The sequence below is a fragment of the Anser brachyrhynchus genome, assembly GCF_964034855.1.
Source record: "Anser brachyrhynchus genome assembly, chromosome: 4".
NCBI lineage: Eukaryota > Metazoa > Chordata > Aves > Anseriformes > Anatidae > Anser > Anser brachyrhynchus.
In genome coordinates, this window is record NC_137698.1 from 33,290,585 (window position 1) to 33,310,568 (window position 19,984).

The 19,984-nt window shown below is 39.7% G+C and overlaps 1 protein-coding gene across 3 annotated transcripts in view; it reads right to left on the reverse strand.

The window, feature by feature from the left end:
* FHDC1 (FH2 domain containing 1) overlaps positions 1–19,984 on the reverse strand; it is a 40,717-nt gene that overhangs the window by 12,758 nt on the left and 7,975 nt on the right. For all 3 annotated transcript variants that reach the window (XM_080590759.1, XM_080590761.1, XM_080590760.1), the window contains exons 3-10: positions 17,161–17,222; positions 16,475–16,577; positions 7,630–7,715; positions 7,448–7,548; positions 4,762–4,832; positions 4,554–4,661; positions 3,573–3,643; positions 1,109–1,226 (exon numbers count right to left, since the gene is read on the reverse strand). In XM_080590759.1, the coding sequence (XP_080446885.1) occupies positions 1,109–1,226; positions 3,573–3,643; positions 4,554–4,661; positions 4,762–4,832; positions 7,448–7,548; positions 7,630–7,715; positions 16,475–16,577; positions 17,161–17,222 (720 nt within the window). The remainder of the gene's footprint in view (positions 1–1,108; positions 1,227–3,572; positions 3,644–4,553; positions 4,662–4,761; positions 4,833–7,447; positions 7,549–7,629; positions 7,716–16,474; positions 16,578–17,160; positions 17,223–19,984) is intronic.

A 19,984-nucleotide genomic window follows, 5' to 3' on the forward strand; every position in this document is an offset into this window, starting at 1 on the left:
TTACTTCCTCCCACATATTTCAGTAATTTATTCATGAGGATGAGATAATGAAAGCTGACTTTCAATCAGCTTGGTTATCATCTGAAATTTAAAAACAAAAACCGGAAGTGTTTGTGTAAGGTACGTATTTGTAAAATTATTTTTTTCCCAACATTTTTTTGGAATGTGGCCTAAACAAGGTTGTAGTGTTACGTAAAACCATCTATTAAATGAAAAAAAAATCCCAAACATGTCAGAACAGAACATTAAAGAGTCTTAAAGGACAGCTATTTCAATCTTAACCCGCCTCTTTCTTCATCAGCTTCACATCTCCTGTAAAACTACAGGACTATTAACTACACTTGCAAGTTGAAAATCAGGGTGGGTTAAGTTCCAGTTCCAACGCCTGCTTTTTCACTTTTAATAACTATCTATAGCATGAAACAGAAAAAACATTTAACTGAAGTATAATACATATTTCTCCAGGCATCACCCGGAAAATACCAAGAACTTTGCTTCAAAGCTAAGCGCTCTGCTTCAAAGTTAAGTGCTATACACATTTATGCCTATGAAGTCACTGCGATAGGAAAAAAGAAAAGGAGAGCCTACCAAGAAGTAATGGCATGGCTTAGAATAATACACTCTGTGTGAAGGGCAAATTGGTACAGAAATCAGCCCCTTAGCATGCAAGCTGCTAACAATATCTCTCCAGTCACCTAACAATCAGGATTAATATGCATAGCACAGCCTCAGCAAAAACTGGCATGATCCAATATAACGTCACAGCTGCCCGAAGTGCAGTATCTGCGTGTTAAGTACAAAACCAGAGATCAGTCCCAATTGTCTTACATTTTAACTACAGATCTCCAATAGTCATTTCACAGGCATCAAACACGCTTGCCTAACACGCCTCAGCCAATGCACACTCAACATCCCTGCTGGTAAAAATACAGTCTTTCCAACACTCTTGACAAACAGCATATATCTGGAACACCTTCGTACAACCGACAGGGTAGACATATTAAAACAATGCTTCTGTTTATTAACTTGTCCACAAAAATTACATTGAGCTGAGGAATGCTACTGCATTCAGGTGACAGTAACACATTAACACAGATATCCTACAAACCTGCAGAAAGCTTTCCATCTGGTAAAAGAGTTTCGGGTCTCGTCGAATGCTGTCTTTAACAGATCTTGCTTTGAAAGACAGTGACTGAAGCTCTGCTTCTAAATTATCAATGGATAACCTAAAAAAAAAAACGCATGCACAGAGAGTACTTATCAGTGAGAAAGAGTTGCCCCTAGGTTAGCCACAATACGCATCAAAAATGGATGTTTAAGATGAGGTGCAACCTGGCTTTTAAACAAGACCTGCCTGTTCAGGAACTCTTTCCAGAGTATAAATCGAAAGTTAGGAGAGAGATAAGCACACTTCTTCTTATTTGCAACCTGAAAAGATTCCCATGGGGTGTGGTTTCACAATTAACTCGAGCCAGTCCTACCCAGCCTTACCACCTGAAAGTGCAATGCCACCCTGCCCGAGCGCTCCTTTTTTTCTCCCTGCGGCCTGTGCTAGCACTCATCTTCTAGATGGCCAGCCATATCTGGGAACTGAAAATTAATCCAAGGAAAGGCCAAGGCAATTTGCTTCCAGATGGATCATTTCCTTGGTCCATCTGATTACGTTACTGTTTAAGTGCCAAAGCTGGCACAAAAGGGGGTCAGAAGGGATTGTCAGCCAGGACTGCCCATTTTGGCAACAGCATGAGGCATCATGAAATTGCACGTTATGTTCTTCTAAGTTGTCACAGCAATGCAGCCCACACAGTCTCGACCCAGCAGTCGTAACATTTCATCCTTCATGAACATCCTTCACCACATACCAGCAGCAGAGCTGCTCCTGTTTTTAGGCAAAAATAACTCAACAAATGTAAGACCACAGGAAAGAGCTCTCATGTGATGTAATCTAAATCTTATCCTGGGAGAGGCATTTTCCATATGATGAGAGCTTCCACCCAGATCCCTCAGTCACTTTGAGGGTAAACACCTCTATACCCATGACATTTCCTTCACAGGGAAATTGAGCTCTGTCTGGAGTTAAAGCACCAATATTTCCAAAACGGTAAAAATTAACAACTGCACATATGCTCCTAACTACCCTTAATTCACCAGCAGAGAGACTTCAAAACAGTAAGGCTGAAGATTTGTGGCAGACTGACTGAAGTACACATGGCAGAACATGGTGACAGCATGTATAAATGAATATAATGTGTGTTGCGTTTTCTCTGCTTACTTCATCTCCAAAGGTTAGCTCCCTGCTCTGGGAAGATCATAGGTGTTTTTGCAAATGAGAAAAGGCGTACATGATACAGGCTATATTTTTCTGCCTGTGAAAGAGGAGGATGAAGGACTACAAGGAAAGAAGGTGAGATAATAAAAAATAAAGTACATAATGGCAGTTGTTTTAACATGCTCTAATTGGAAGGATTTATGAGCAACTTGTACATGACAGTTGTCTCTAATAATGATCTTCCTCACGCCCAATGGTAAGACATGTATTTCATTTTGTTTCATTTTCCTGTAGAGTGCATTCCATGAATAGATTTCAGCAAGAGTTACAGCAGAAGATTTTCAGCATTAACAAATGTGATCAAAGAACCGAAAGGCTAGAAAAATATCACCAATTTTCAGATTCTGCCTGTTCCCCAGTAGTTTGCCAGGGGGCTTGGATGCCGAGGGAAGCTACATTCCCCAGCAGGCCACGAGGCAGACTGCCAAGAAGCTGTGTGGGTTGGATGGCAGAGAGCCACACAGGTGGTCCATCAAAAATTTTCTGATTAACTCCATGGCCACTCCTTTCTTCAGAAGATTTCAGAGTCCTTTACAGACATGACTTAATTCTGCATCAGATATAAGAGCTTGGATCCATTTTACAGCTGGGAAAATAATGTAAATAGATTGCCCAAAGCTCAAGGAGTAAGGAAGTAGCAAAACTGGGAGTAGAGCTCCAGGATCACTAGCTTCCAGGTTTGTGCTTTAAATCGCAACATCTCACAAAAGCAAGTAGAGTTATCAAGGTATGAATCAGGTACAGTTTAAAAGTGTGCAGCTAGAGATGTTGAGATGAAAACACAGAGCCCCAAATCCTTCAGATTTTCCACCTGACAGAAATGGAGAAGCAAACCAAATATCAAAACACATCCAATAGAAGCCATGGCCAGCACTTATATCTGGAACCACGCTTGGAAGAGTACTGAAGCCTGCTCAGAGGCAGTTGAAAACTGGTTTAAAGGAAAACAGTAACGTGCTTTAGCATGATCTCTTAAAAGTAGCATCCATGCGCATGTTATTTGACAGAGACAAAACTACAAAACACCTCTGGAGACCGCGTCATAAAAAACCTTATACCTGAAGGCACATTGCAGGCATATTTCTGCTAGCAAATGGAAATGAAGCCCTCAAAGCTATAGTAAACATTTGTAAAGATCTCAGTTTTTGTGCCAAGATTTCTCTGAATGAGCCTCATTGCTCCACAAATAAAAAAGTTCCAAGTCACAGTCTAACCCTAAGTTTTCGGTTTTCTTTTGGCTTACCTGGCGGCATCATGAACATCCCTAATTTTTTCTGAAAAGTTGAGAAGAGCAGCATCTTTCTTTTGGGCTTCCTGAAGCAAACAGAACAAAACCAAAACACACACAACCCATTAACATTCCATTACCATGCCAAAGTACCTAAGTCCAACAGTTCTAAAGCCTCTGGGAGGGCATTTAAAGTTTTGTCTCCTGCACTGTTTTCCTTCCTGTGCAATCCTAACACAACTGAGCAGAGGACGCCACTTAAAAGAAAGGCAGGGATGAGAACTAGAAACATTAAACAACAGCTTCCATTTCGCAGTCCACAGCAATAGCTGCTTCTGCCAGTGAACACTAGTCACATTAATAGGGAATGCTAGGGAAAGAACAATTTACTGATTCCTATTGTCTGAGCAGATACAATGTCTCCTGCACAAACATCAATTAATACCCCATTGTTTGCTGACTAGAAATCTGTTAAGCCAGTTTGTACACAGATAACCAAAGGCACATATGGAAGCATTTAAATTCTCTCCCTTCTAAAATCAAGAAGTTTGAAAGGAAGGAAAAATAACTAAAAAAAAAAAAAGTCTGCTGCAGTTTTAAAAATACTTGTCAGTCACCAAAGGTGGAAAAACCAAACAAACAAAAATCAGAAACATGTTGATGAAAAGATTCAGTAGGATGATTAAAAGGGTACTTATCAAAAGAAGTCACTTCTACATTATAAGAATTCAGGAAAGTAAGAGAAAAGCTACAGTGAGAAAGTTAGATGAAGGTAAGCTCCTACATGAGATTAAAAAATCAAGCTTTCCATGGATTTCTGAATAGGGAGACCAGAGATAGAAAAAATAGTGAACTTTGTGTAAGAAGGAGAAAAGAAGAAGATCAAAGCCTTAAACAAGCCACTTTTTCTGAGACACACGGCTCCTTCTATTGTCTATCATCTATGGCTTTAGATTTGCATCAGTTACTTATACCAACAAAATAGCCTTTATATACCAGAGCAACAAAATGCAGCAGGCTCATCCCAGGTTTGTTTGCTTTTGTGTCCGCCAGCTTGAGCAGTGACGACAGTTTAAATCCAACAGCATTGCCAGCATAACCTCCCTAAAAAGAAGGAAACAGCTGAGGTGTGTGGCATAAATGGACTGCAATACTAACAATGAAGTTTGGTCAATCAGCCATCCTCATTTTAGATGTCACTTACCGCATTCATAATATTCCCAGCCTGGAGGACCAAGTGCAATATGGAATGCAGCTCCTCACAAGTCATTAACTCTGTAAGGAACAGAAAATTGCTGTCTAATAATTGTTTACAAATACACGCACACTTACCAAACTGCTCTTCACATCAAGCTTTTAAAGATGGTGATTTTTATTTTAACAGGAAACTACAGTAAATTCAAAGGTCCTGGGAAAAAAAAGGTCCTATATAATTCAAAGTCACAAGCACAGTTGGCAAACCTCAACTATATGTTCAGACTTCAGCTTTGCAAGTGTAGTATTTCCAAGGCAACCCCCAGTAGCTCACAAAACATTTGGGGCCTAATCCTGCAATGTGCAAAGCATCTTATGCAAGTATCCTCACAACCTACTAAATTCAGTCTGAGGCAAATGTTCTGCACCTCGCAGGATCCATTGCCATCTGTCAGGATTGGATTTTTGAACAATTACTCTTTTTGGGGAGACTTAGGCATCAGGCCTGAGAAGACATCAGACAATGTTTTAATTTTCCATTCTTATCTCATTATGAATCACTATTTTATTTCTATATGATCACCAACTCAGAGTGGCATTTGTTTTACTTCAGTGACATCAAAGATGATTAGCACAAAGTTATATTCACTGTGAAGCAAAGAGTCAAATGGAATAAAACTGCCACTTAAAGCTTTTCCATCACGGAAGCTTTCCTTGTACACATGCCCTTTTTGCAAAATGCACAGTAGTGTTCTGAGTTCATACACCTCTTCACCCACCCCACACATGAACAGAAAACAACACTTGTTTAAAAGTCACTGAGCATAGCACCTTAGAAATAAAGACAGGAATTCAAGATTGCTAAGAGTTAATAGATTAGTATTACACAAATGGCACAGTAAACCGAGTAACTGCAAATTCACAAATCACCTCTAAGGCAAGAAAATCAATGTGAGCTGTTTTTTAATGTAAGGTACTAATAAAAGGTGGAATCCTTTTGATTGCAGTATAAATACTTTTAAAAATTATTTTGCTTCAAAGTTCACATTCTGAAATTTACCCCACATTTAACTGCTCAACACAATGCACTAATCTATCATTTTGGAAACAGACAGCCTTTGTATCTTTGGATTTCAGTATTAGCAGGATAAAGTCATATAACGAATTAAGCAGTCTGTGATCTAACAAGCTATAGGTGAGGAAGTAAGGGGGAAGAAAGAGGAGAGAATACAAAAGAGAATACTGGATTTCATAAGGCCAAGGAGAGAAAGCAACATCTAAAGATTTTGCATACTAAGAGCCTGCTTAGCGTCACTGTGAGATACATCCATTTGCAGGCGAGATGAGAATCCATCAAGCTATTTAGACCATCCTAAGCCTTAGTGGTTATCAGCGTTAGGATTTAAGTAAATATTCTCGCAGCTTAATTACAAGGAAAGAAACAGAGTAGATGGGTATAGAAAAGTAGACAGAATTCCTAAACAACTTCAGGCTATCAACAAGCCCTCAAGTGAAAAGACCAAATGGAGAGGAGCGGATGACACAACTGGACTGAAGACAGGGAAGCTCAGTCTGATTTGCATGGCTGACCTGGTGCAGGATCTGGAGACTAAGGTGTCTCCTCTGGAGGGAAAGAATTCATCAGAAAGGTCCTGGGTGAAGGACATGAAGGACAATAGGGCGCGGCTGCTTTTATACATAACATATTCCCCTCACCTATGTCTGTTGCTCAAAACAAAGAACAATGATTTCAAAGAGCTCCCAATAAAAGGCCAAACTCAAACCTCAGCTTAAGGTAAGGGACATTTTCCTGAGTCAGGAAGGACCAGTTCAATCCCCACAGTTGGGAAGAACACACCAGACTTTTCTCCCTTTCCCTTCACTAAAAATGACTATCCTAAGCGCTGGTGCTCATATTTGAATATTTTGACTACTGTGCCTTTTTATCCCACAAGAAGCAGTCTAGACAGTGCTCCAGTAGTCTGTCAGAAAATTTACCAACATGAAGTAGGACTTTCATACTGAGAAACAGGACAAATAGGTACTCAAGGCATTTGAAAATGTCAGCATTAATGTTAAACGAAACTAGGAACTCAGTTATTTTCCCACAGAGCAGAAGATACCAGATTAGCTTTAGAATAACCAGTCGTAGTATTTCAAAGCTTGTGAAATGTAGAGAACATGAATTCAGCAACAAGGGAAGACAAAGGAATAACAATAGAATTATGTCTCCATAGTAAAGATTTTAGCCCATCAGTACTGCCACCTCAAAAGGCAACTGCACATAGGGAAATCTGGAAACTAGACAGTGATTTCCTCCATGGATCTCTGAAAGTGAGCAAAAAAGTTTAACAGTGGGATTCAATCACAGCAACAGTGATACATGAAAGAGTGAACTGTATTCAAATGACAAGGATTTGTCCTAATTTGATCATGAACACCTTTGCTTGCGTCAGCTTAGGATACACTGTTTGTAGGCTTTCATGAACTCATTGGTAGTGTGTCCAAGTCTCCAGATTTTTGATTTTGGAAGCAAAGATTCACCAGACACACCCTGATGGCATTTGTCAGAGGGGAGTTAGCTTCCTTTTAATAGTGAAGGTACCTGAAATTCAAGCTCTGGTCTTCATAAAGCAGACTAATTAACATGCTAACAAAAACAAGAGTATTATACATGTCCCAACATGCTTAATTACCTTTTGTTGCCCGTCTTATAATTTTCATGTCATCCTGCAGAGAAGCACAGGAGGGTGAGAACTCCCTCTCTAACACCATGGCTTCAATCCTAAGAGCGTAACTGGAGCAGACAAACAAACAGGTTTAGAACTGACAGCCAAAGAGAACCATCATGAACAGAATAAACCTACTATCTCCTTACTTTGGCACCTGGATTAGTAAATACATGAAGGAATCAGCTTGAGACAGTTTTGATACATCTCCATCAAAGGCTTTTAATTTCTTTACCTAGAAAAGAGAAAAAAACACTAGCAAAGAATTTTATTGAAGATCAAGATTAACTTGATTCTGAAAGGAAACACCCTGAAAAACAGTAAATTTAACAGGAGTTAAAGAGTTCACTTAGTGGCTAAACAGCTTTACAGTCCAAGATCTTGTAATCTGGGCACATCCCAACCAGAAAAAAATAAAACCAGTAACATCACTCTTCTCCCCAAACCCTAGCTACAAAATCCAATGGAAAAAACATGGTACCATCAATCTGTACCTCCTCAACTCCCCGTTCCCAACTACTCCCTTACACATGTTCAGTCGGTGTTTAAAAAAAAAAAATTGGCCTCATAATAATGTTTAGGACAACACTGTTCCAGTTTCCCCATGAGAATCAGTTCTTCTCTTTCTCACTGGTCCATTTGCCATTCTCCAGCTAAATTTTTGTTCTGCCAGGAAACAGCTGCTTAAGTGATGATCTGAAAAATGATCCTCAACTCTTCAACTACGAAACGCACTTGGGCATAACCTAAAGTATTGGGTGTAGTTTAAAGTTAACTGTGTTCAGCATTTTCAGCGTAAGACTGCCTAAGTCTCTGGCACAATGCAGCTAAAATCTGCGTGTTTTTTTTTTTTTCCAGATACTTGCTTCAATTGTTTCCTCTAAAACTCTCTTAAGGGGTAAAACCTAATGCTCTTGAGTTTATTTTTTTTTCATTCATATGAAATAGTTTAAAGATAAATGCAAGGTTGCATTTTGAAGTTATTTGTGGTCAGTATTTTGAGACAGCGTTTACGTGTAAAGGAACTATCGCTGCATTCATTTTGTCAATCTTCCTTCCCAGCTCCACCAAAATCCATATATTTGCATGATCTGCAAGCCACTGATCTGCCCACATACTTAGTATATGTTTATACAGAAGAAGTGGAAAATACATGCACATATACTTAAGTATAACTGGAATTTCTTCCACATTTCCCAACACAGCAATTGTGTCCAAAAGCAGAGCTCACTCACAATTATGCTATTTCTTCATTCAACCAACAAGTTCATATCCAGTATCAGTTGTACATTTCCACTCATTTACACACTACCCATCAGCCTTCCTTTTTATGACATTACACTTAAGGCCCATTCATAACCACACTCACACAGCTGCTTTTCAGTTTTAGGAAGCTTGTTAAGATATCCTGGAAAGAGAGACACTCCATCAGGGCATCAACAGTTTTCAGGCTGCCAGGATTTAGCAAGATATCCATGAGTTCTGTTGTGTTTTTTTTTTTCTTTTACGTTGTTGCTGTTTGTGGCTTTTTTTTTTATTTCACATTGTAAAAAAAAAAGAGTAATACTGATTTATAGTGAAAGACAACACAAGTTATGATAAATCAGGGATTTAAAATAAATTCTGCACTAGCAGAATAAAAGGATTTTTAAATCGCTTTGTTCCGCTTTATTCCTATTCTTTCTTTTCCATACCATAAAATACAGAAGTGTTGAGAGCACATTAGCAAAGAGAAAACAAAAATTGGAAATTAAACCCAGAATAACAAAACTTCCTTTTCAAATTTCAAACCAACAACAAAACAAACCAATAAAAAAAAACTTATGACAGAAAGAGAATTCCAATCAAAAAAGCAATTTTTATTCAGGCTACCTAACGCAATTTCCTAACCTGCCATTTAACTCACAATATTGAGACAAAAGCTCCTTCTAAAGATAAATTGCATACCATTTATTTGAGGCCTGAGAAAACTCCTAATTTACAGAGTCATTCAAGAAGTCTGCCAACAAAAAACAGGAAAGACCAGACTTGACATTCCTGATATTTCTAAGGTGTTAAAACAAGCTAGAAAAAAAACCCAAATAAACACTTTTTTTCCCCTACATTATGAAGTGGGGGGTGGGAGATAGTAAATATTTCAGACAGACTTTGCAGGTGGTTCTTTAACCTTCCCAAAACATAGCGGTCTACTTTCTAAACAACAAAACCTGCAAAATCTCCAACTTCATTTTAGTATATTGCAAATACCAGTTTGGCTATAAAGGACACAGGCATTCAGATTTTTTGGGGGGGGGGGGGGACACAACAAAAAAAAAAAAACAAAAGAAGCACACCACTGCCACCCACAAATCACCAAGATGAAGATCACGTAACCACAGGCATTTAAAGAAAGATGCAATTTTAAAATTTAAATGCACAAAAAGTAGAAAGAAAAAAGCCTGAGATACTCACACAAATATTAACTTATGCTGCCTGTACTACATTTAAATGCAGTGCTGTAAGTAGAATCAATGTTACCTATGTGGAGTGTTAATGTGAACTTTGCTTCCCCGAGAGTCGAACGTTTCTAAACCTTTTTTGGACGCTGGATGAAATCCACTTTCTCCCACCCTGTACCGGGAAAAATGCCTGAAGTGGCACAAGGGTGTCAAAACCCCAGAATTCACCCAGAGGAATTTTCCTGTACAAGCAAAACAGAAGACATTCACCTGGCTGCCTTCTGATGGATAAGATGGGTTGTGAATGTCACAATGCAAAAATTTGGGGCAGTTGCCAGCCCAAAAGAGAGTCTGTGTAATGATCCTTAAAATAAAGATGTGCTCACAGCCTGGTTACGCTTTTTCCATCCCACATCAGCCATCTTAAACACCACTGTCTTTGCCCTACATGTCCAAAACTACCTTTATAAGGAATAACAAAGAATCTTCCCTGACAAGCCCCAAACCCAAGCAAGGTAGAGGATAGTGACCCACTCCACCAAAACACAAACATGGAAGAGTTACGAGGTCCCTTTTGTCCTAGAATTCTGCACCGCATAGCCTGGTTTTCTTTATGTGTTTAAGTTTTCCAGACAGGAGACTGAATCCCATGTTAACTCTGTCTTAAAACTAGAAATACTCTGGGGAATGGCTAAGGACAACACCTCAACGAAGTTACAACAACACTTGGTTGTGCATTCCCTCTTTATTACACAATTCACGATTGAAACAGTCCCTTTCTCCCATCACGAAGCAGAAATAAAAGTTACTTATTTGACACTCCCTATAAACTGAACTAACAGCTTCTATACACCAAAGCTCAAAAGTTTTGGATGGCTGCCCCTACATGTTCCAGGGCTACTCAAAAGCCCATGGGAGAGGCCTCTTCTCTCTACAGCCACGTTGCCTAAGTCTTGCTAACGAGAACCAACAACCTCCAGCGCTCCTACAAGTGGGAGTCCAACCAAAACACCAAACGCAGCCAGGAATTGCAAAGAAACTATGGGCATTGACAACAATGGTTGCTATTAATCATGTGAGAAGATACAATAGATAGGTTTATAATTAGTCTGAGAACACAAAAGAGCTTAAAAAAAAAAGTGGTTTATTTTAAAATCACAATGAATAACTCAAACATTTCCAGCCTTGACCTCCTCTCTCCAAGCATAACAAAATCTTTTCCACAACAGCATGTAACAAGATACAGCAGCGTAATGCATACATGCAAGACAGCACAATTGTATTGTATGCTCAGTTCTGTATTACTCAAATTGGGCACAGAGTTACTAATTTAATTTTTTCATCATATTTGTATATGGAATATGCATTTGCACTGTCCATGCATGCCCATGCACACTACATCAGATTTTAGATACTGGAGGTTCTCACATAAATAATTTGCTTCAGTTATGAAACACAGAAAGCCTGATCTTTTATTTGATTTGTGAACACTTGGACTAAATATGACTATTGTAAATATCATTCCTCACAGATAGGAGAGCTACTGCATTCCTGCCACTCAGGTTCTCAGACATTTCTAGGCTACCAGCAGTACTTATTAACAAGTACTGGGATTTTACTGGGGCATAGAACAGATATGCTGCACTCCTAAATAGAAATCCAGGATCTCTGAAGAAGAGTATACATCAGTACACCACTCATCCTCATATATGCCTCTAAGTGCTTTGCCACGTGCCAATCAACTAAGTCAAATATTCCCCGTATTACAAATAAATAAGTAAAGCCAGGTGCAACAGTCCTGAGGAGTAAACATTTCTCTGTTGTTTGTGTGTGTGGTGGGCTTTTTGTTTGTTTGTTTTTAAATATTTCCATAACATTGCAAACACACAGGGCACTAGAGAACAACACAACTGAAAACCACCAAAACCCTAAAATGGATCACAATGAAGTCAAATCACGAGGGCGTATGGGAAAGCATTTAATGTATTAGGTGGTGAGATACCATGGGGCACATGCTTGGTAGTGGCAAACCTCTATCAGCTAATGGTAAACAGAAAAGGAGAAAAACCTGTAGCTAACGTAAGGGGTGAAAAAAAGGAAGCAGAAGATGAAAACCATCAGCTATACAGAGCGCTGACTGAAGGAAGGAGGGGACAGTTACTATACAAACATGGTTTGAAAAGGGTAGAGCTGATAGACAGAAACAATTCCAGTAAAGCAGGTGACAGATGACTAGGGTTTTAAAACAGTATAAGAGCAAAGGACGGGCTTGAGAGATTGTGAAGGAAGACACTGTGTTGATAACCTGGGCGTGCATGTGTGTGGGTGAGCTGATTAGTAGTATGATATGCTCTCTTCTGTATATATTTAAAAAACAAATTCTAGCTATTCTAGCTCATTAAAAACTGGACTCTCACAACTTCTACCAGTCGGGGCCTGCTGAACAGCGCGACGATGTGCACATACAAGCAGTTAAAAGCTTCCCTGCTTTGGACAGGAATAACAAGTAAGTAACAGTTGTCAGCTGTTTTAACAGGATGCAGTTAAGAAACTTAGCTAGGAATCTGTTCAGAAGTGATGTATCAGAGAAGGCCATTGCTTCAGTCACAACAAAGGCTCCTTGGAAATCAACATGAGCTGCAAGAGGGGTTAAGCAAAGGAGGTTGCAAATAGGCATCTCTTCCTCTTACAGAACTGCTAATCACTGTAAGGCTCAAACAGCAGGACTTATAATAAGGCTTACACAGTCAGAAAACCTATCTTACCTGTTAACGTATTTAGAAATGTTTATACCTTCTCCTGTTTCTTTTTTTTTTTTTTAAATCCACTCTACTACGGCTACTCTGGTGCCACTCACAGCCCTGAACTGTTGAGTGAAACACTGCAGCAAGCTCTAGGTTTGCCAGTTTCAAGAACTTGTCAAGTTTTTCAAATTAAACATTTGAGAATACCTAAACATTTTCAGTGTGACAAGAAGCCTTCACAGCAGTGCCAATATTTCAACAATGGTCTTATTCAGATTGAAAAAAAAACCACCCAGCAGAGAGACGGTACTTGCCATTTACACACAACAATCCCAACAGCTTTCATAGCTGGAAGAAAAGCTAGAAAATTACTAGTACTGACACCTATTTCTGCACGTAAAGAGTTGACACAATACAGTAATGCAAAAAGAATAATCCTAAAGACAGCAGATGGTAAACCTATTTGTTAGCCTGAGTATTTAGCTTCCATTCCCAAAAAGCTGTTCCATCTCAAAGACTCTGGAATGCCTGTCTCAGATGTCCGAGATAATATGGACTGAAACGGTGTAAAATGTGTCGCATACGTCAAAGCAGTGACTAGGAGAATGTTGAGGTAATGTGACTATATATCATAACACCTCTAGATAAGATTAGAGTATAAAGCCAGTGTTTATCCACACCAGATAAACTGTAAAGGTTGTTGGTCATAATGAAGGAGTGAGGCGGTCCAGAGTTGCCCTTCCTACAGCTGCAACCAGGAATGGTGTTCCTCCCACCCTGCTTTCATTTTGACGGACTAAAGGTTTATGGTACCATATAAAAGAAAGAAGAAGACATCTCCAAACACGCAGCTATCAGGGTGGAGTATACGCCTGGCACGGGGTGCTTGGACCTCATTCCAACCTGCAAGACAACTGTGCTACTGGGAAATGTGACTGCAAATAGCTGAGCTGCCGAAATGAAGGACAGACAAAGGGGAACTGCAAAAGGACAGCCAAGACAGAACACGTAACTGAACAACGACTAACTTTTTAGGAGCTAACCACCTAGGTCTCTTCTCAGGGTAATTCTCAACCCCTACAACAACAAAGCTGGTCTTTAAAAGGATGGGAAGTGTCCAAGGGTAATCCCAGGGATACCTTGCTGAGAACAGGCACAACATTCTGCAGGGACATGACAGCAGTAGGACAACATGATGACACCTTGCCAAAGCTATGTCACGTGCTATGACCACTAGATCAAAAAGCAATTAGGGACTATTAAACCAAATAGGGAACACCAGAAGAAATAGCACCCGTTCATCTGATATCTCTAGTGACTTCAGATTATTTGTATGTTTGTATGGTTCTGATGCCTTCCCCTTAGTAAACCATGAATCTGTATTCCAGGAGGCAAGTATTCAGACTAGGAGGCAGACGATAAACTAACAAAAAAGAACAGGACATACAAAGAGAACAATGAACACACATTTAGAAAAAAAAAAGCGCTGAGAAAGACAAACAACAAAAGCTCTAAGGTTCCTAAAGAAATGGATTTTCTTTACTGCACTAATATTCTAGGAGCTACAAGTAGCAAACGAGTTATTGGACTTGCTCACTCTTTGAGCACTTGAAGAATGAGGACGTGAAGGCACCGAAACACTTTTCCATTACAGCAGCACCAACACACACACTCAACATATTCTCCCCGTCCCACCCCAGCTATAGCTGTGGTACTGTACAGAGCTTCCCATTCCCAGGAAGCAGTGAAAGCTCCAAGAAATGAAACAATTACAGGGAGAATGACAATGGGGAAAGGAGGTCTTTCCTTTTCCTGACCATGAGTACAGAGATCTCTGAAGCATGGAATTCATTAAATAAAATACAAGTATTTTCACACGGACAACAAGCTTCTTCCCTGCCTTCCCTTGGGAACAGGAACAAATCTAACATGTGATGTCCCATAATTTCTAATACTGCTCTACATCACAAAATCTCTTCCGTTAATTTCTGGAACAGTTCCTTAAAAGCACTTCTTAAGTGTTCTGGCCCCACTATCTTGATGGGTAGGCCTGTTGTCAAATCACCAAGCTGGAAATAAACAAACCTCTCAACCCTTGAGCAGCACCAACTGGATCTATCTACAACGTGGCTAGCTGAGTACTGAGGACCATCTCCTGTGGGTTCAGAAACCACACGTTGCCTACCAATAGTTAGCACGAGGATGCATTTTGACTACCGTCATGCTCCAAAAGACAAAATTCAGCAATGCACATTAGACTTCTAGTCGAATTACAACATTTATATCACATAGCAGTATGCCCTTTGAAACATTTTCAACTTGTGTTAAAATAAAAACCAAGATCTAAACCAGAAAGAGGAAAAAAAGACAAAAAACTTTTCTTTCACCTTACTGTACTCAAATACATAGTTACCTACGAGTCACTTAAACTCCACTGCTTTCTCTGCCTGACCAGAGAGATAAATCCCAGAAAGTTAAATTCTGTTTAAATACAGGAATTTGCACTGAAATTCAAAAAAGGGGGAAGGGGAAACACTTTGAGCCCCCAGAACTATTTTCACCACTTTTTTTCATATTACATTTAAACTTGCTGATATCCTCTAACTCTAAAAAACTTGCTGATATCCTCTAAACTCTAAAAAAAAATTAACAACATTTTTTTTTTTTAAACAAGATTCCCCGTAAAAGAAGCTCAATTTAGGGTTCAATAGTCAACAGAAAAATAATGTGTGTTTTGCTAGTGACTGGATCTGAGATTTGCTGCTGCACAGAGGAAACAGAGTGCTTGGACGGTATGACCTTGAAGTGGTAAAGCATGTGAGGTGAAGTTGATCTCTATGTGGACGTTAACTAGCAATTTCCTGAGTTTCAGCCATCACCTTGATGTGAAACACTCAAGCAATTCCAATGGTAATTCTGTCAAGTTTGTGGTATACATTTCTCTCAAGTATGTGCTAATGGGTCAGTACAAATACAAGAGCAGACAGGGAACTGTGCATCATTAAGCAGGGCTCCAGGTCAGTTGATGAAACTTCACCTCCTAAATCATCTGATTGGACTTGAAGGGTGGGACCAGGAAGGGAGAAAGCAGCACTTGCACGTAGGTCATATCATGGGCAGAGAGATGGAGCAGAAGGTGCTGCTGGCGATTCTGTGCCCTCTGTGAGGTCTCCTTTGGAGAACTGAACAATGTTAGCAAGTTCTATGGGTGCTGCACAGAGGAGCAGCCTTTCTGCCCTCATTGGAACCTAATGACCTGGGACAAGGGGCAAGCAGATCCCAGATGCACCACGAAGGCAGCAAACCATAAGGGGTAAGAGAGTACTAGAGGACTGCCGATACTCAGCTCGCAGGCACTGCAACAGGGAAGTATGAGGCAGGTGCCAAAGAAGTGAAACAATTTGTTTGCATTAGGATATACTTTGATTCAGAGTTTCCTGACCCGCAGTGCAGAGTTCTCTGCACTGCACACAGGACAGTTCCTTTCCTTGGTAGCACGTTTATGGGATAAAAGCTCATAAGGGACATCAGAGATCAAAAATACCTTAGCAGTACTTTCTTTAAAAAGCACATTTAAGGTAGGTGAAGTTACCTGATGTGAAGGGAACGACTATGCTGCAATCTCAATACCACACGTAAAATGAAGATTAAACCTTTGCACTCAGGGGTTTCCTATCCTCTGACCTAAGGATGGTTCTGGATCCCCACCACCACCCCCTTTTTTTATTTTTTTTTTTGACAGCCCTTCATGTTGGGATCCCAGACAGTAGAACTCTGCAGAAAAATAAGCGGCATGTAAAACCATTATTTACCTCCTCTGCTTCTGGTAACAACTTAAGAAATTCATTCAGCAATTCAGAACCATAGGGCTCACTTCTTCCATGATAAATATCTTCAATGATGGATTCAGCAGACCTTGAAAAAACAATTGAACATACACATTTCTAATACTTGTAGGCTGAATAGTTACAGAAATTGAAAAAAACATCACGCTTGTGTTACCCAAAGGAATTATAATGAGGTTATCTGTATCTGTGTCTACAGCAACGTTATTCTAACATTAGTTTGAGTGATGCCTTTAACTAAAAGGTAATATTAGGAGTGAATACAGATAGCATTGAAACAGTTTACTCAAAAACAAACAAACAAAACCCCACCTCAGCTTTCTATTAATTCTTTCTAACGAAGGGGGGCCAATGAAAAGCAGATCTCATGCAGTATTACATGAGATATAAGGGCTTCCTTGAACTGCACCTGAAAACTCACTTCAACTAACAGCAGCAAAATCTGAATGTTTGGGGATAAGTCATAATGGCTGTCAAAACTAAGCATTAGTAAACAGATTATGAAGTGTAGTTACTTATGACAAGCTTGTATAGAACCGCAAATTCCATCAGAACAGAGCACAATATACCATACATTTGATGACAAATGAAAATCATTAGGAATTGCATACATCTGTAGCTTGCACTAGCAGCACAGAAAAATCAAATCTTACTTTTTGAATTGTTTGAGAAATATCCCAATGTTCATACTCCGTTTTGCATCCAAAATGGAAACCTGAGAGAGAGAACAAGAGAGATTAATCTACTAATACGTAAGAGAATAGCACATAACGCAGGTATCATTCCTTAAGCTGCTACAAACAGTTGTATGCACTTGCCACCAAATCACAAGCAAAATAAATAATTTCCAATCAAAGAACTAGTTTTCACCAGGGAAATACACACACCACCCACAACATCTTTTCTCAAGCAAATTGTAAAAACACAGCAACATTTATAGAAGGAAGGAATAAAGTTCTATTTCATTACAAAATGAAAACATTCTTCTTGCTTATTTCGTAACACTGTATCTATAAAATGTTGCTTAAGTAATAGGTTGTGCTGAGTCTGAAGTCCCCACTGCTAGTTAGCAACACACTTCAAAATCCGTGTATTTCAGAGGTTACGCAGCAACTATGAAGACGAGCTTTCTATAAGCAGAGGTCAATATGCAATACTGATTTCATTCACATGAACTAACAGCCACGCTGATCAAATGGAAAGATAAGCCAGCCAATCTTGAATCAAAACCTGAGACAGATGATTTTCAAATCTCTTTCCTTTGTCTAGAATGAAAACAGAAACCCATAATAAAACAACAGTCTCCCCCTCGCACTGTACTTTAAAGATGATTTGCTAAATCATCTTACGTGTACAATTCTGGAGATTAAGCAGAGAAAAAGTTTTAAAAAGATTAAGCAGAGTTTAATTTTTCCCTAGCTTAATTTTAATTAGAAGTGTTAGTTCTTTTCATGCTACTTTTTTCTGACTGCAATGACATACAACTGCAAACCTGAGATGTTAGCCACAGTTCTAGAGAATCTTGTCCTTAAGGTTAAAGTTTTACCATAGCTATTTTGGTGGCAACAGCTAGAAAAGTCATGAGGTATACAAAGACAAGAGAATTGCTTCATGTTAACAGTGCCACAATAAATCAGCTCAGTACACACAGATGTTCAGGACTGCTGTTGGACTCACATGATGTTTGAGGTTTTGGCAAGTGGAAGTCTTGACCTCTGTGACAGCATAAGAATTAGAAGTATATATATATAAATAAAAAGTCGGCATTGTCAAGAGATAGCCTGCAGTCAGCTGGTGATAGGGAAAATACAGGTATGGTTAATGTGCTACCCGCAGCATACTACTGCATACACATAGAAGACAGCCTCTTCATCTGCTGAAAAAAAGTGAATCAGATTCTGAAGTTTTCCAAAATCTGGGAATCTCCTCTCTCCTGAAACCAGTAAAGACCAAGAAACACAGGAAATATCAGAGTATTAGGTTTAATTAGATGACTGCTAGCCTGAAACCCTTCAGTTTTAGCATATGCAAAGATAAGAGGCCAGGCCATGGTTTATTCTCCTTATCTTAGGAGTTGAGAGGCCCCAACAGATCATTAAGGGAAAGCCCCTTAACATAGGACAGGTTCAGCTATCTTTTCTCCTGCACTATCTAATCTGTTTTCAAATGCAGGGACCTCTCACTGACCTCTCACACTGCAGCTCCAGTCCCTAATTGCTCCGGTCACTGCGAATTCTCTGATCTCTCTCTACCGGTTCAAGTCAAGTAAGTTCTGCCATCGTGACTTTAGCTTTTGGGTTGTCTGGGGTTTTTTAAGCGTATTCATAGTTAATCTCCAGTACACCTCATTTTTAGTCACAGTTGATAACTATTAAAATAAGACTGGCCATCTCCTGGGTAAACTTTTGGCTTCCGTGGCACAATTCAGATGTACATTACAACGTCAAATAAAACTAGAGAATTTTTTTAATGTTTGCCCCTGAAGAAAAACAAGGGATGATAACATATAAAGCTGCATTTCTCTTATCAGCATGACATAAAACAAATGTCATAGCTGTTCTTCTTTTACGTACAGGGACCTTACATGGTTTTCACTCTGACTGTATTCTAGTTTTTCCCCCTTTCTTGTTCAAGCACACAATCAAAACGCATGACTCAGTTTTTGGTCATTCCTTGCCCGGTGTCATTTTTAAGATTATCAACAGCATTTGAAAAAGCTGTCATTACTTAACTACCTTCATGGAGTTTCCAGACAAGAGTGTGAGGAGGAGAAAAGGGGAATCTGGCAGATATTCCATAAACACACGTTCCTACTCTCTGCACAAAAGTACGGTACCTTCCACCTCACATTCAGTAGTACCCTGTTGCATATCGGATTTAGAAAGAGCCTTAACATCTATTCCCAGTGTCTACTCCTCTTCCCCACTGAGCTTTCATTCAGTTTTGTCCTTGCAGAAAGCTATCTGTATATGATTTCCTTCCAGGCACTTGCTTTTTACCCTTCAAGCACTACCCCAGCTTTTCATAAAGTCTGCTCCCCTCATCTATTCACGCACACCTTCAGTACCGCTGCCAGCGCAGCACGTTCCAGATCTCTGCCACCTACAAAGACACTAAAATGCTGTGTACCAGTGACATTCGTTGACTGCTTGACTCGGGAAGCAAAGAACTGAAAACAGGCCCTCCCCGCTCACTGGGATCTTCTATACCAAAGAAAATCTCTTACGGTTCCTTATTATTTACTTTAGGTGCATTCAGGAGAGCTTTCTCCACTCTCATCTTCAACTCTCCTGCCAGAGAACACTATTAAACTTCTGTTTACCTCGCTGTGGAAATATTACGACCCGCTCAAATGCCTTGCACCATCTCAGCACTTGCTTGCCAGCAAACGCAAACGTCCCTGCCTCACACACCTGCCACCTCCCCTTCATAAACAGTTCGATCCCTTATGGAAGGACAGCTGGCCCACTCCTGAAC